This window comes from Agelaius phoeniceus, chromosome 4 (assembly GCF_051311805.1).
Source record: "Agelaius phoeniceus isolate bAgePho1 chromosome 4, bAgePho1.hap1, whole genome shotgun sequence".
In the NCBI taxonomy this organism is placed as follows: domain Eukaryota; kingdom Metazoa; phylum Chordata; class Aves; order Passeriformes; family Icteridae; genus Agelaius; species Agelaius phoeniceus.
This window is the reverse complement of record NC_135268.1, coordinates 43392321-43407644: the sequence shown is the minus strand read 5'-3', so window position 1 is coordinate 43407644 and position 15324 is coordinate 43392321. Positions and strand designations below refer to the sequence as shown.

At 45.0% G+C, this 15324-nt stretch overlaps 1 protein-coding gene across 1 annotated transcript; it reads left to right on the top strand.

The window, feature by feature from the left end:
• Positions 1-5620: 5620 nt before the first annotated feature.
• Positions 5621-11168, top strand: LOC129120629 (melatonin receptor type 1A). Its single transcript, XM_077177466.1, has 2 exons — positions 5621-6163; positions 10883-11168. The coding sequence occupies exons 1-2, from the start codon at positions 5971-5973 to the stop codon at positions 10924-10926; spliced, it is 237 nt and encodes a 78-aa protein (XP_077033581.1). The 5' UTR covers positions 5621-5970; the 3' UTR covers positions 10927-11168.
• The last annotated feature ends 4156 nt before the right edge of the window (positions 11169-15324 follow it).

The window sequence follows — 15324 nt, the reverse complement described above, 5'->3', positions numbered from 1 at the left end:
CTATAGTTAATGCAAGTAAATGCATTACCACGAACTGAGCTCAGGATCTGTGCTCAGAGGGCAGGGCAGAAGAGTGACATGTTGTCATGACACTCTAAAATGCTAGTGCCATGGAAATCCTTATTCTTAACATTGTAAATGCAGACTTGAAGGAAGCAGAAGGCAACCACAAATAATAGGACAGCTCTGTTCCCTCAGTGCACACAGAGTGCCCTCTCTCCAGCAGCCTTGCTTGTTGCTGGACTGCTCACATTGTGGAACAATCCACGTCAATCATCTCTCAAAAGCAGTGGCTGGGGACCAATGTCCTGAAGAATCACAGGACAAAGAAATGGACATGGCAAGCAAATAGACCAGAAGAACAGTCTGAGGGAAGCAACCTCACTCTATGTGTACCAAGGTAGGTGTCTTAGTGTGATCTGCCACTAGACTAAGCTGAGTTTTAATTCACCTATCTCAGTAACTGTGGTGTGTGACTGAGTTTCAAAAAGTACCAGTTCTGATCAGGATTTATAGCCCTGAACCTTACCCACTGTCATCCCCCCAACTTCAAAATCAGCTCCAAATTAATCTTTAAAATCAAAATTATGAGGTAGCATGCTTAAAACTGTCAGTTACAGCATTTCACTTTTCTAACCAAAAATACAGATAAGCTGAGATTAGTTATCTTTTCTGCTTTCAAACTTTCAAAGATAATTTTCTAATCATCCTGGAGAATGCTTTAACAATTATATAATATGCCATTCTAAAGTGAGAAGCTACTATTTCTTCCTTTTGAGGCCATTTCATATTGTAGAAGAAGAAAGTATTAATGCAGAGAAGAGTCCTAGGATGTAGTTCCATTTCTAAATGCAATTCCCTGTCCCAGCCATGTGGTGAATAGCATCTCACCTTAGAAACCCCAAAGCCAGAAGCAAAAGCAGACTGTGTTGCCCAAGAATTGTCATAACAGCACTCTCTGAATACAAAAACTCTGCTCTAAGGCAGTGCTGAATGAAGAATTAAAGAGCTGGCACATTTCCCATCAATCTCTTGCATCATCTGCCCAAACCCGATACTCATAGAGAGGATGTGATTTACAGAGCTGGTTTATGACTTAAAACATGTAGGTAGGAGATGCCACAGATTGTAAATATGAAAAAAACACTGAAATAAAAGACTTGTCAGGGAAGGAAAGCTGCACACCACAAAATAAAACATGGCAAAATTTCAGCACTCTGAATCACTCCTCTAAAAGACAGAAGGAACAACAGCCAGCTTTTTTTTTTTTTGTAGTGCAGCATCACAACCAATGGTCTGATGATGTAATGAAGAGTAGATACCTCCTGCCACAGGATGAGCTGCAACAAGCCTGCTGCCACAGCAGTTTAACTGTGGGGGAAGTGGAACTGCCCCATAGGTGTACCAGCAAGATCTGTGTACTGAACAACAGCTGCCAAGGCAGGGTTATGGGGAGAACTAAGTGACTGTGCCAGTGTGCTGGGAGAGCAGCCCAAGAGGCTGCCACATGTAAAGGTGAAAATGTCTCTGAGCACCACAGTGGAGAGGAGCTGTGGGTTTCCTTTCTTTCCTAGAGTGCTCAAGAACCATCAGCATCATAACTGTTCTTCAGCATTACAGGGGAATTATGAAGGTCTCAAAATAGTAAGGAACAGCACCAGACAGAATCTGCACCCACTTAATTTAATGCTAAGCATTCAAATGAGCAGCTGCTCCTACTCTCCGCACTATTGCTCACCGCAGAAACACACTGCCAGTTGGCTGATGTCATTTTTTTCCACCTCAGTTCTAAGATAGTTTCAGCTTTTCACTACAGAAATACCTATTGTGATTGAGGAGAATAGAGTCTGCATTTATATATTTCAGGCAGCTCTTGGGCTTTTCTGAAGGAGAGAAGGGCACCAAAACATAAAGTATGTCAGAAGCTGCTGCTTCTCTGCCACAGGCACCACAACTTATTTACCTCCCTGTTCCAGTACAGCCCTCCAAGGCCTTCCTCCCATATTTGTATTCTAGTCAGCCCCTTCCAAGAGATCTTATCTGCTATCAGCCTCCACAGCTATTTCCTCTGATGTAAGAAAACCACACTGTACCATGGTGAAAACTTCTCTGTAAGGAGACAAATGTTCTCTCTTTTGCCCTGCCACTCCATTCTCTGCCAGGCACCCACACCAGCATGTTCTCAGTACTTGCCCCTGTTACTGATCATCTCAACCCCATCTGCCAGGCAGTCTCCATTCTCTTATTCAGAGAACCAGCTGAATTGTTGATGTCTTCTCATGTTTTCTGTATTTCCATCTATCTTTTCAGGTGGACGGTGCTCCCTCAACTCATCTAATGTCATTGCTGTGTAGTTTTAAGAGCTTCTCCATAGGAAAGCCAACCAGGAGCCATGGAAAACCTGAGCCCAGGCTGTGCCCAGACCACAGTCTCACAGGACCTAAGAGCAGCAGGCAGAGCCAAATGCTGACAACAGGTTCAACTGCTAGCCCTAGAGAATACAAAAAGAAGACTCAGGCCTTGCACTCATCCAGAGAGACCAGGTTCAATCAACAGGAGATTGAAGGAGACAGGACCAAAACCAAGACTTCAACATCAGTTCAAGATCTGCCAGGAAACTTGGCTGGAGACAGAATGAGCAACAGGCACGTCCCAAACAACTCAAGCAAAACCAAATCAGGACTCTTTTATGACAGATCAGACAAGTTCCGTATTTCTTCATGTAATAAGATCTCTGCCAATGTTGCTCACTACAGTGAAGTCAACTCTGATTTAAATTATAATATGGGGTGGCTGGCCCAAGTGATTTGCTTGTTCTTCTTCCCTGATCTTATCTTACGCTGCTTTCATGCAAAGCATTATTTAACTTCAGTCAGTTGTACTTTAAAAATGAATATGTAGAAAAAGTGTAGAAAATGTGAGGGCAGAGAGCCCAGCCTCAGTGAATGTAACAAACAATACCAAACTGCCTCTAAGATTGTCTGACTGACTCTGAATGTTGATCAGTGTGAAGGAGCCTGATGTTGTTAGATCTGCTCCTCTGCAGTTTTCACAGCTTGCTTGTTTTGGGTGGCATCTTAGAGTCTCTAACTCTCCAGAATGTGAGTAAACACATGCAAAATCTAAAGAGCAGCATTTTATAGTATGAGGTGTCTCTGTCAAGGTGAGAGAGAAGAAAGAGAATGCTGTCCCACTCCCTGGTGGGAATGGGAAGGTGGTTCTTGTTGGAGCCTGACCCACATCCTGACTCCCATCTCCCACTCTGCAGGAAATAAATCCAATGCACAGAGCAGCAGCATAAGGCTTCTCAATGTATCATGGCCCTTGCTGGTGCTTGAGTCACCCTTAGCTCTCATACAGGGTTTTCTGGTAGTAATGCCTGAGGACATCTTCAGTCCCCTTTTCAAGAAGCATTCCCTTCCCACCACAAAAGCAGCCTTGGTGCAGAGCACGCTCTTTTCACAAGACTAAAATGGGATGGATGGAGTGATATCTCCATTCTTTTGTGGATCTAAATTGCAAATATGTCACTGAACATCCCAGGAATGGGACAAATAACAACAGTTCCTGCATGGACCAGATTCCATTTCTTTGAAGCAAAATCCTGGGCTGATCCTCATCATCACTCTACCTTCTGGTTAAAAATACCTGACCTTGTGAAACTTCACAGCTGTCTCTGAGCAGCCAGCCCCTCCCTGTCCAGTCAAACACCCGTGGAGGTCTACTGAGGACCAGGCAGTTCTGCCTGTTTCCACGTGCCCTTGATCTGATATCCCCCTGATACTGGCTCCTCCTATTTTTAATCTTCTTCCACAGCTTGATAACCTACTTGTTATGCACCTACACGGACACACGCGCTAACCGGCCGGGGGGATGGAGGGCGGGGGCTGGTGGTGGGTGGATGTGGCTGTCTTGGGCGGCTCTGTGCTCACCACCACCCTCTGCCCAGGAGCTGCGGCGCCGCGCTGAGGGGTTCCTCCTCTTGCAGTGCGGGCTGCTGCTCTCCATCTCCAGTGATGCACGGGCTTTGGATGCTGCTCGGGAAGCAGTGGGAAGGAATGCTGTGTAGTGCCGACACATCTCCCCGGGACTGCTGTTTATCGGGGCGGTGGGAAAACACGCTGCCGGAATATCGAGCATTTAATAAGTCAGTAAGTGATCAAATAAATCAGCACTTCCCGCACCGAACACAAGCGGTCTCATTCACCAGCGGGAGGCTGAGCGGCGGCGCTCCTCGCTCCGCTGCCCGCGGTGGTGTAAGAAAACCGTGGGTGAATGGGAAGCTCGGGGTTTCCCTGGCACTCAGCCGTGCAGGCTGGGACTGCGGCTCCTGCCAGGGCGGGGGTGCCGCTGCTGCCACCGCCCCCGCCCTGCCCGTTCGCGCCTCTCCGCGGCTGCGGGCCGGCCGCTCCCGCGGTGTCCTGTCACACCCGCCGCGTTACGCAACTGCTGGTGACAACGGTGGCTTTGGTTACCCCTCACCTCGGGCTGCCACGGGACACAGCGCCGTCAGCCCGGTGCTGGGCGCAGGCTGCGCCGCATGAGCGCCCCCCGCCCCGCGCAGAGCCGCGCACCGGCAGAGGAGCCCCGCGCTCCCGCTGCGGATCCCCGCTTGTCCCCCGCAGTGCAGCAGCCCCGAGAGCGGAGGCTCCGCGCGGGACGGCGGTGGGTGCGCGGGGCCGCCCCTGGCTGCCAGCACCGCGCCCAGCCCTGCGCTGCGCGGAGCACAGCGCGCACTGCCACCCGCACTCGCAGCCCGTTGTCCTGAATGGGAGAGTGATTCCCACGCCCAGTTTGCTCGGAGATTTTCAACAGCTCTATGCCGTACGAGCGAGAAGATACAGTCAGAAGAAAGTGCCTTTTTTATTTTTTTTTAAATTTAATTTATTTACCAGTACGCCCACCGCACGAGAGGGTGAAGGGGTACCCTATTCAGTCAACTGGGTCCTCCTCACAGCTGGGCAATGGCTCCCTGTTCCCTCCTTTGTTTGAAGCAAATGCTGCTTTTGGGGAACAGGCGATCCAGACTTCACCGGGCTCGTAGGGGTGGCACGGGGCATCCCCGCTACCTTTCTCTCCGTCTTCCCCGTGCAGACCGCCCCCGCTGCCCAGGGTGCGGGGGAGGAAGAAAGGCTGCAGGGGAGGAAGGAGGGGGGGCAGCCGAGGCGGTGCGTGTCCCCCCCCGCCGCCCCCTCGCTGCGGCAGCACGTGGTGCTCCCGGGACGCGGGTCCTCAGACGCCCCCCCTGCCCAGCCAGCCAGTCTCCTTCGCGAGGAGCTTTTTATAGCAGCTCCGACCCGCTCCCCGATGGGAGGTTTCTCGCCGCGCTCACGTTACCGTGCGGGTGCGATGTTAAATAAAGGAGGGGGGAGGAGGGGAGGGGACTTCGGCGGGCGCTTAATTAAGAGCCGGCGTTAACCAGGAGGGCTAAAAATAGCGCCGAGCGCCGCAAACCACCCAACCGCAGACAGCAAGCCCCGTCGATCCCTGCCGCGCCTCCGCCGGTGAATGGAGCGGCCGGCGCTGAATGGAGCGGCCGGGAGCATGAATGGGGAAGCGGAGCGCGCCGTGAATGGGGCGGCGCGGCCGCCGCGGGGGGGCGCTGTGGCGCCGCGCGGCAGCAGCTGGAGCCCCGGCCGCGCACGTGCCGGCGCGGGGGCGGCTCGGTGTCACCTGGCGGCAGCGGTGGCGGCGGGCGGGGCGGCGGCGCGGGCGGGCTATAAAAGTGTCCCGCCGCGGCACATGCACACTTCGGGGAAACTTCCTGCCTGGAGTGGCGGCGCCGGCCGCCATGGGAGGTGCGCCCGCTCCCGCCTGCCCCGCTCCGCCCTAGGGCGGGCAGCCCCGCGGCGCAGGGCGGCCGCCACCGCGACCCCCGCCCCGACCTGAGCTGCCCCCGCCGGAGGCAGCGCGGGCGGGCGCGCCCGTCCCGCCGGTACCCGGTAGTGCCCTGGGAGGTTCGGCGGCAGGATGAGAGTGAACGAGAGCGAGCTGAACAGCTCCGTCCTCCCGCGGGACCCGCCGGCCGAGGGCGCCCCGCGCCGCCAGCCCTGGGTGACCTCCACTTTGGCCGCCATCCTCATCTTCACCATCGCGGTGGACCTGCTGGGCAACCTCTTGGTCATCCTCTCCGTCTACCGCAACAAGAAGCTGCGAAACGCGGGTAAGGGGCGGCGGGGAGGCCCGGGGGCGCCGCCCGGGCTGGGGCGGGTGGGGGTCCCGTGGCCCCGGGGGGCAGCGCCGCGGCCGCTTCGTCTGCCGGCGAAACTTTCCCCGAGCGCGGAACTCCGGGGCTGGGCTCTTTGTCTCCATCCCCAGCTGGCGGTTACAGGCTGTGACAGATGCCAAGGGCTCCGTCTTTCCTGCCGAGTCGGTAATCGAGCGGGAAAGGGTATTTTTAGCTCCCGCCACTGAATCCTGGTGCTATTTTTAGCTCTCGGCAGTTCCCACCTAGCAAAAGAGAATGGCAAGTAAGTCGTATTTAAGAATGAAATTTAGACACGGTACTGGGGATGCTGCCTTGGCATACAGTGTGTGTCTGTGCATGCTGGATGCTATTCTTCTGATTGATTTTCTTTGAGTTACAGAAATGTCTTCAGTAACAAATTCTGTGGTTGGAGCTTCAAATCAAGCGAATGCGAAGTTATAAACATTGCAGGATTCAGACAATTCCCTCCCCCCACCTTTGTTCGCCTCCTACTTGCTGTCTAGGTCTTTGGGGAATGGAAAACATCTAACAGAAAACAGCTTTAGGCACTTTTTTAAAAAATCAGCCTCTAATTTTGACAGGATAGAATCTGTGCTGGTCTATTGAGTAAATCCCTCTTAGTTCATGGATTATTGGTCAGACAGGCAGGAACTTCTTCAGATTCATTCTGCTTTATCATGTCAGACCAGCTGCTGCGCACGTGTACCAAATCTGTGCACTCCAAACCCTATGCATCTTTCATTGAAAAAAATACAGGAGCATGGGAAGAGAGCTGTACTGGTAATGAAAGCAGAATTTCACTCCATGACAACTGAGAAGCTGCTTCTATTTTTTTCACAACTGGGCTTTTATTTTTTTCACAACTGGGCTGTCAAGGTCTCCATTACTACTGCACTAAGTTCATTAGTTAATGGCTTAAAATTCATCTGAGGGGGAACTTGAGCCTGGGCTTTGAGCTAGCCTAAGAAAGGTATCTAGTACTGGACTCTGGCAGACAGTGGCATGCTTGTCTTTCTGAGGTTAATTCAGGTAATTCTAGTGGATTGTCTGCTTCAGTTTCATTCAGCCACAGTGGAATGCCACACACAAGATCAAAATGAAGAATAACAGATTTTAATTTTTTTTCCTCTCTGCAGTTGTCACTGATGTAAATTCTGAAAGCTCTTTTATCTTCCTGCTTTCATTGGCAGGAATTCCATTCACTGGAGCTGGCAGGGCAACACGTGCCTGTAATTGAAAGGAGGCTCCAACTCCATAAGTCCAAGTGGCCACTTCACTACCCTTGTTCCCTGGAAGACTTTTAGATGGAGGGAGGAAGGGTTGAGACAGGCATATTACTTGGGTTACTCTAGGGGAATGGGTGATATTCTCCACCTCCTTAATTAATAAATCTATGCTTTAGCACTTCTGTGGGTAGTTTGCAATATGGACAAGTCTGAAATAAACATGGTGTCTTTTTTCTGGAGACATAACTGAATGCTTGGGCTCTGTGTGTGCATATCTCTGCTGTAGATATCATGTAATCCCTCCTGAATCTCGACAAGTGCTCACTTGCTCACTCTTACTGCATTTCTTGTTCTTGCCTTTTCTGTCATAGTGACTGTTAAGAACTGCAATAAGCTGGCAACAGCTAGGAGAGTAGAGTATTCTTCTGAACATAAATTGTTTGAGACTGGAACATGAAGTAGATACTTCTTGACCCTCTGAAACAAAGGATTAATTAAAACAAGTACATACTTTGTACAATGTGATGAATAGTTTATAGTCGTGATTTAGGAGAAAAATAGGAGCAAGCTTTTAAAGCTCTTGAGTTTGAGGGTTTTTCTCTTTAAAATATGGGGGGATTTAGTAAATGGATTAAAGGAATCTTTGGAAATAACACAGGTTTTAAAAAGGTGTTGTAAGTGTTCTTGACTAATCCTGCAAAAACCTTTGCCTGGGAATAACTTTATTTATGTAAGCACCACCATTTAATTGGGCCTTCAATTAGGACTTACTCAGGCAAATAAATTTTACTTCCTGAGTAACAGGAAGTATTTAGAAGACCCTGGCCTAAATTGGTAAGTTTGAAGACTAAAGTCTCCCAAGTCTTGTTTTTCCTAATTCAGATTATTCAGGAAGAGATTACATTGAAAATAATCTGATTTATCCATACAACTAATTTGTAACTTGGTAATGCCAAAGGCAGTTACGACTTTTTACAGAAATGTATTAAGAAAGAAACTTCTACTTTTGCAACAACTTATATTAATTAAGTCTTGCTGGCACATTTATTGAGGAAAAAGGACACAGGATGAAAATTCCACTGGAAAAAGGTCAGGGAGGAACAGAAGATACCTCCTGAAGAAAATGTATCTCACTGAAGATTTTCTTCCCTCTTTGCAAGAGAGGACTAACAGAAATAAAGAGTATTTAACCCTTTCACAAAAAGGTGGATTTGGTGGGGGAAAACATCTTTCATCTCTGTCCTACTCTCTATTATATACATATGTATTGGAAGATACTACAAATTGAACCTGTGGACTTACAATTTAAAAAGTGCATTGGGGAATAGTAGGAAGGCCTAGAAAAACCTTCTCAACAAGTGGTGTAACCTTCCTGACAGTCAGAAGGTTAGTAAAAGACACTGATCAAAGCAGAGAAGTCAGTAACTCAAAGAAGTTTGTCTCAGCAAGCGAGGAGTGTCTGATACTACAGACTCCTTCATAGGCACAAGCATGGCTTCAATAGATGCTCTTCTAGACACAGAAGCTGATGATGCAACTGGTAGGATCCTCTTTTATTTAATGTACTTGACTTGTAATAAGTTTCATAGTTCTGGTCTGTTATTTCTTTTATGGTGGCTTGTAATCCAAGAGGTGCCTGACACCAATTCAGTCCTGATGGGAACAGCTGCAATTTAAAGCTGACCTACACAAAGACTGAATTTGGTTTATGATATCTGTAATCTTTTAACTTTGAAACAAAGTTCAAGGGAAACATTCAAGGCATAAGGATTTTAATGACCATATCTTGGTAGTGTATTCATGCAGCTTGAACTTTAAACTGATGTGCCTTCTTTAATAGCCAATTTTCAAAAAGAATGAGAACAGATCATTTTAAAGAGAAGTTTTGTGTAAATCCTTGTCTCATTTACCCTTATAAATATTCATAGATCAGAAATAAGGTCATTCAACAGATCCACCCTGGGAAGATGTAATAACTAGCCTTAGGGAAGGTGTATTAAAAAACTGTTGGTACTTTTAATGAGTGGAATTTTTACTTGAAACTGTCAACATCAAATCAGAGCATCTCCAAAAACTGAGGAGATCATTTAAGTGATCTATGTAATACTACAGACAAATTTGTTGATTGCTGGTATCCTTATGCCTTTGTTGTTACCCACACCAAGAAAAACAATGCATCAAGAACAAGGTGAGGGAGCAGTTCTAAGTCTTTGACACTATGGAGATTAGTTTTCTGCTAGTGACATTAAAATGTCAACAGATGCCTGTTCTTTTGGTGACAGGTAGATTTGGGTATTCAGTGATTGCAGGACTGGACCATTCTTAGTCAGTGAAGAAAGTTTTCTTGAATGGTATTACACCTCTTGCTCTTCTTTCTCTTCCTTTTGAAACTGTTCTCTTGGGCTGGCGGGTTGCTTTTTTTCTGGGTGTTCCGTGTGCTGAGGTCCAAAGGTTCCCTGGCTGCCCCCTCCAGTGGAGTCCAGTGTGGGAAGGGAGGCCCAGCAGCCTCAGCCTCACTCCTCACTGTGTGCCTGTCCTGTCTGCTGTCACTGGGCATGGGCTGGGATAACACAGGGCCTGGTGCCAGGCTGCTAACTAGCACCTACTAAATCAGGGCAGAAAGCTGCTTCTCACTGATCTCTGGTCTGTGCTAGGTGTAGCTGGGGTTTTGTACATTTTTCTAGCTTTTCATGTCCTTGGCCCAAATGTTTTGTTGCTAAAACTTTGTTACTAGTGAAGAAGGCATAGAGGGAGTTTGACATTGCTGAGGCCCCAGGGCCCTGGGCAGCAAGATACAGTTGATTTCACTAGGACTGCACACATGCTTAAACTTACCTATGTGTGGTAACTACTTTTCTGAATGAGATGGCAATGACAAAGGGAAAAAACCCCAATGTTTGCATGCTCAATCTGCCTCACCTGCTTTAGATCCCAAGAGTTCTGTGAAGACAGCTCTGAGTGCTCAAAAGAATACAATGAACTCAAGGGTAATATTGAGTAAGGGTAATCTCTCTAAAATCTCTTCAGATCAGTGAAGTCACTCTTGAAAGAACTAACTAACACAGCTACTTATTTTTTTTTTCATTCTTTGCTGAATACTATAACCATTGCAGAATTAGGGTTGGGAATCTATCAGTTAGAATTTAATTTTGGAGGCTTTTCAAACTGGCCCTGGGTTTTGATTCAAGCAGTGTAAGAATCTAGTTGAGGAGTGCTCCTCTCTTAATGCATTTTCTAGAATAAAAATTTTAAAAATAAGGACGGAGTTATCTTTTGATAACCAGATTGGAGATATCATCAGCCTTTTCAGAAAAATGTTGTTCTTGATGATGTTTTGTTTTTTAGTTTTAAAATTATAATATTAAATGCTCTAGTAAAGATTGTTTTATCTAATAAATGAAACTCCTTTTGTGAATTGAGACTAATGAAATCCTTCTTTTTGTCACAGGTGAACCTTGGACTTCATTTTGTGCCCTGAGAGACTATGGGTAGCCCGACAAATCCTTGACACAAGGAAGAGAGCTTAGAAGATCAAGTTATAGCACAAATTCAGGGTTCTGATAAAAACTGAGATGTTGATGGCAATGAACATTATTTCAGAATTTAATAACTTCCAGTATTAAAAATGGTAAGCTGTTTGGGAGAAGGGAAAATGTTTAGAGGAGATGCTGAATTTTTCCAATTGTTGAACAGAAGTGAGCATAAAAATACAGTTTCAATAAAGTTGTTCCTCAGACTGGTTTTGATTGAATAATTTACTGAATCAAAAGTTTGCTTCAAAGGCTTGTTTAAATGGTGTTGTGCTGTTAGTGACCCAAAGGTAGAGGTGAGTATTCCAAATAATTAATAATTTATTCTCACTAATGTGTCTGTCAAGCTCAGGTATTTATTCTTTTCGCAAGATTCTGCATTTTGAAGTTTTTAGAGACATTGCTTTTTCTAGTGTAGCTGCTGGCAGTGGGCAGTGATACTCATATGCTCTACTATTTGCTGTCTCTTTTAGGTTATTTTTGAGGGGTTTTTCCTTTTCTCATAAAGTTTTTTTTATCTTTGGTTTTTTCATTAGCAATATCCAATTTGCTTCTGCTCTTCTCTCTTTCCTATTTCTTTTCACGCTATCCACTTTTCTTTCATAACATGGATACTTCACTTTTCTTTCATAACATGTCTTTCCAGCAGTCAGACATCAGCAAGTCTAGGTTAGTGACAGAAAATGCTACCAAGAGAAGTCATCCAGTGCTGGGGTGGCAATGTCCATTCTGTTTCTCTGGTCAGGCTTGCTTTCCTAGGGCAGTAAAAACTTTGTGGTGTCAATTCAATGCTAGGCATCACAGTTTAATTTTACCATGTCAATAAGAACTTGTCCCCTTTGCTGTTGACAGTTTTTCTCTTAGTCACATCTCTGACCTGTCTTAAGTTCCACATTTCCACTCTTGAGAAACAATTACAGACCTCTGTTTCAGGAGGACAGGTGTTAGTAAGAATTCCTCAGGATAACAGAAAACATATTGCTAACAACGCAAAAAATGTTTGCTTATTGAATGAACAAATGAACATGTATTTAATGTGTGTAGTTAAGTAATGCTTGGGACTATAATACAGATGCTGCTACTAAACAAATCCAAAGTTTTTTCCAAATCTAGCCCTCCTAAAGTCACAGGCAGACAGGTGGGATAATCAAGGTTTCAAGTAGAACAGCAACTGAAAGTAATCAGCAAAGCTGTTTACAACATTTAGATAGTATCTTCTGTAGCTTTGTGGTAGTCACTGACCAGTATGTGTAAAAAGTTTCATGTTCTACAGGTTTTCTTAATGAGGAGACAGACTTCCCTTCCTTGAGGAAACACTTAACACCAGAAGTAAAAATTTTCAGCTCATTCTTTTCGTTTTATAAATCTCCTAATACAGTACCAGGTTGTATAGCTAGATACGCTTTTTGAAGAGTAGGTGTTAGACTACTGGTCTTCATAAAAATTCAGGTCTTGATTATATCAGAGAATCCTGTACTGGAGTTGGGAACTTGAATTTGTTTGTTTGGGTTTTAGGCAGGATGGTGGGTTGGGTTTTCTTGGTGGTGGAAGACTCATCTTTTCCATTGCTAGAATTCCCCTAAAGCCCTTCAATGCTTCATTTGGACTCTCTATCCTTCCTGAGAACCCCTGTTCTCTAAAATGAGAGACAATAGAAGCAGCCAATTTTAGACACTTACATGCATGACCAAGCACTGAAATTCTCTAGTTAAACACAGACTAAGCAGCTGGAAAGGTTTATGGATGTTTTCAAATTAATTATATTTTCAGTTAACACCTTTAAACTGACTGTTCAGCTACCTTTTTTGTGAAAGTTGGACTGGATATATACTTTTTTCATTTAGGCCTACAGAAACCCCATTCAGCATGATGTGTACATGGTATTATGCACATGGTGCTGAAGTGTAAGGTCTGTTTATGTCCTATCACCATGGGGTTGTTTGTTTGGGGTTTGGTTTTGGCTGCAGATGCAAAGTTAGCAGAGTTGATTTGTATTCAGGGAGAGGACACCAAGTAGAGGTAGTTTCCCCCTGTGCTGACAGAGGTCAGCTCCATGCTTGGTTTTGAGGTCAATGTGACTTCTTTTTTAGTCAGCTGTTTCAGCTGCACCAAGTAAAAGCCTATTGAGGTTATGGTGCAGCTGCCAGAACTCAGCCAGACAATTGGCCAGCTCTGTGGAGATGAACCAAAGTGACGAATGGGCATGAGTACAGGGATCAGCTTTGAAAACTGATATCCAGTCATACCATGCAGAAGTTCCACCAAGTCTTTGCATTCTGGGAAAAAAATTGAGTATTCTTTTTCCCCAGTAGTGCCTACAGGTTTCATTTTATGTTTGTTTTCCAGAATGACTGATAAACAGTTTTCTACTCCTTAGTTTAACTTGATTTTTAAGGATGTCTTCATCTCCCTGTCTGTATTTGGGAGACATTTTTCATTTTCACAGGTGAAAGAGTCTAGTACAGCAAAGGTGTGACATTTTTGTTAGGAGTACTTTGAAAATATGGGAGTTGCACATTATGAAGAATCAAAGTTTGCATAAATGCAAATTAATCGTTTACTTCAGTTGCATTTTTCTTTTATTTTGGATGAAGAATTCATGGTTTTTAAAGTTAAGGCATATTAATGTAAAATACACAATCTTAATTATAGTAATTATTTACATTAAAGATGTCTCTCAGATTATCAGTGTAATGCTGAGGTCTGCCTTCTGTAATTTGAGTATTGCAATGTGCATCAACTAACATGCAGGTTCACATAATATTAATCTACTTAAAACCTAGGGTCTTCCCCACATTACCCTTATTCCATATTACATCTCTGAACCTTCCCTCAATCTGTCACTGAATTAGCTCTCACTTAGAACACAGGATTGAATGGGACCTTTTCAGTCATCAAATACAATTTTCAGCTGTTGTGGGAGTTCATAGAAATCCTTTTGGAATCACCTTGCCCCAACTGAAGAAGTGTTGATACATTGGAAGGTGGCTTAGTGAGGTTTTGGATGCTGCATGAGGTGTTCAAGGCCAGGTTCAATGATGCTTTGAGCAACCTGGTGTAGTGGAATGTGTCCCTGCCCATAGCAGGGGGTTGCAACTAAATGATCTTTAAGGTCCCTTTCAACCCAACCCATTCTATGATTCCCATTGCCTGGGTGTTTTCTGTCAGTTTATATGCTTTTGCTGTTGTACCAATATTACATAGCATTGCTATTCCTGTAATGAGAATAAAAGGATCACCTCCTGGCTGTTGCTTTGCTAGTCAAAAGAAGGTTGATAGACTAACAGAATGTGGTTTCTACAAAATCACCTTTCCCCTTTGCAAGGAAGCAGCATCTCCAGAAGTATGCCTGATCTGAAATAACTTCCCTAAAAGTGAAATCCTGGTTTTACTGAAATCAATAGCAAATCTCCTACCAAGGTCCTGTCTTGCTTCCCTTTTTGTCTCTGCAATACTTGCCAGTGAGTAAGAAGGCTGATGTACTGCTCATAGCCCTAAACCCTAAGTCTGGTAAGCAGAGAAGTCTTCCATAAGTCTGGAGATGGAATAGGATTTTTATTGGATCACTGATAGTGTTGTAATAAAGTTGAATGCAGGTAAGGGTCATGAGTGCCTGACCTGTGTCCTGAGGTGGGTTGCATTGTAGGAAGCCACTTACAATTTCATGTACAGTAGGTATGCAAGCTATTAAGTCTGGAAATTGGTGGTTCAAGAACACACTTGGGAATAAATAAAACACAAGAGACCATCAATGATTGCTACTTTGTAGGGTTACAAATGGGAATTATTACTTAGGACAAAGACAGTTTTACTTGTACTGGGGTTGTCTGGTCAGATCACACAAGTATATTCTTGATATATTTGTCCTTTTCTATTTTCTACGAACTCATTGTTCTTTATTGCATTCATTAATCGGAGTAAATTGGGGGTTTGCTGCTGTAGATGTATAGCTGGGTGTTTCTGTTGTGAATTATATCATCATGTGTGTATGATGTTCCTTTGGAAATTTCTCAGTCTGGCTGTCTGTGATCACTAATTTTTCAGTTGGTTTTGTTTTTCCCTTGTCTGAAGAACTGTACTGTTGAGAATCTCTTCAGTGCTTATAAACCCATCTTATTCTCCGCTCCTGATGAGGTAACGCATTCCAACATCTGTCACTGAGGATTTTCATGGCATTGGCTGTGTCTTGTCTTGGGTATGTACAGAACCACATTTATATTAAAGCACATGTAAATCCTACTGATTTTTACCATGTTGCAGAAGTTATTCAACCAAAGGTTGCTTAATTTTGTGTAGTTTGGGTTCATGAATTTACAGATACTCATACATCCAGAAACATTTCCTCTAATTTGGTGGTTTT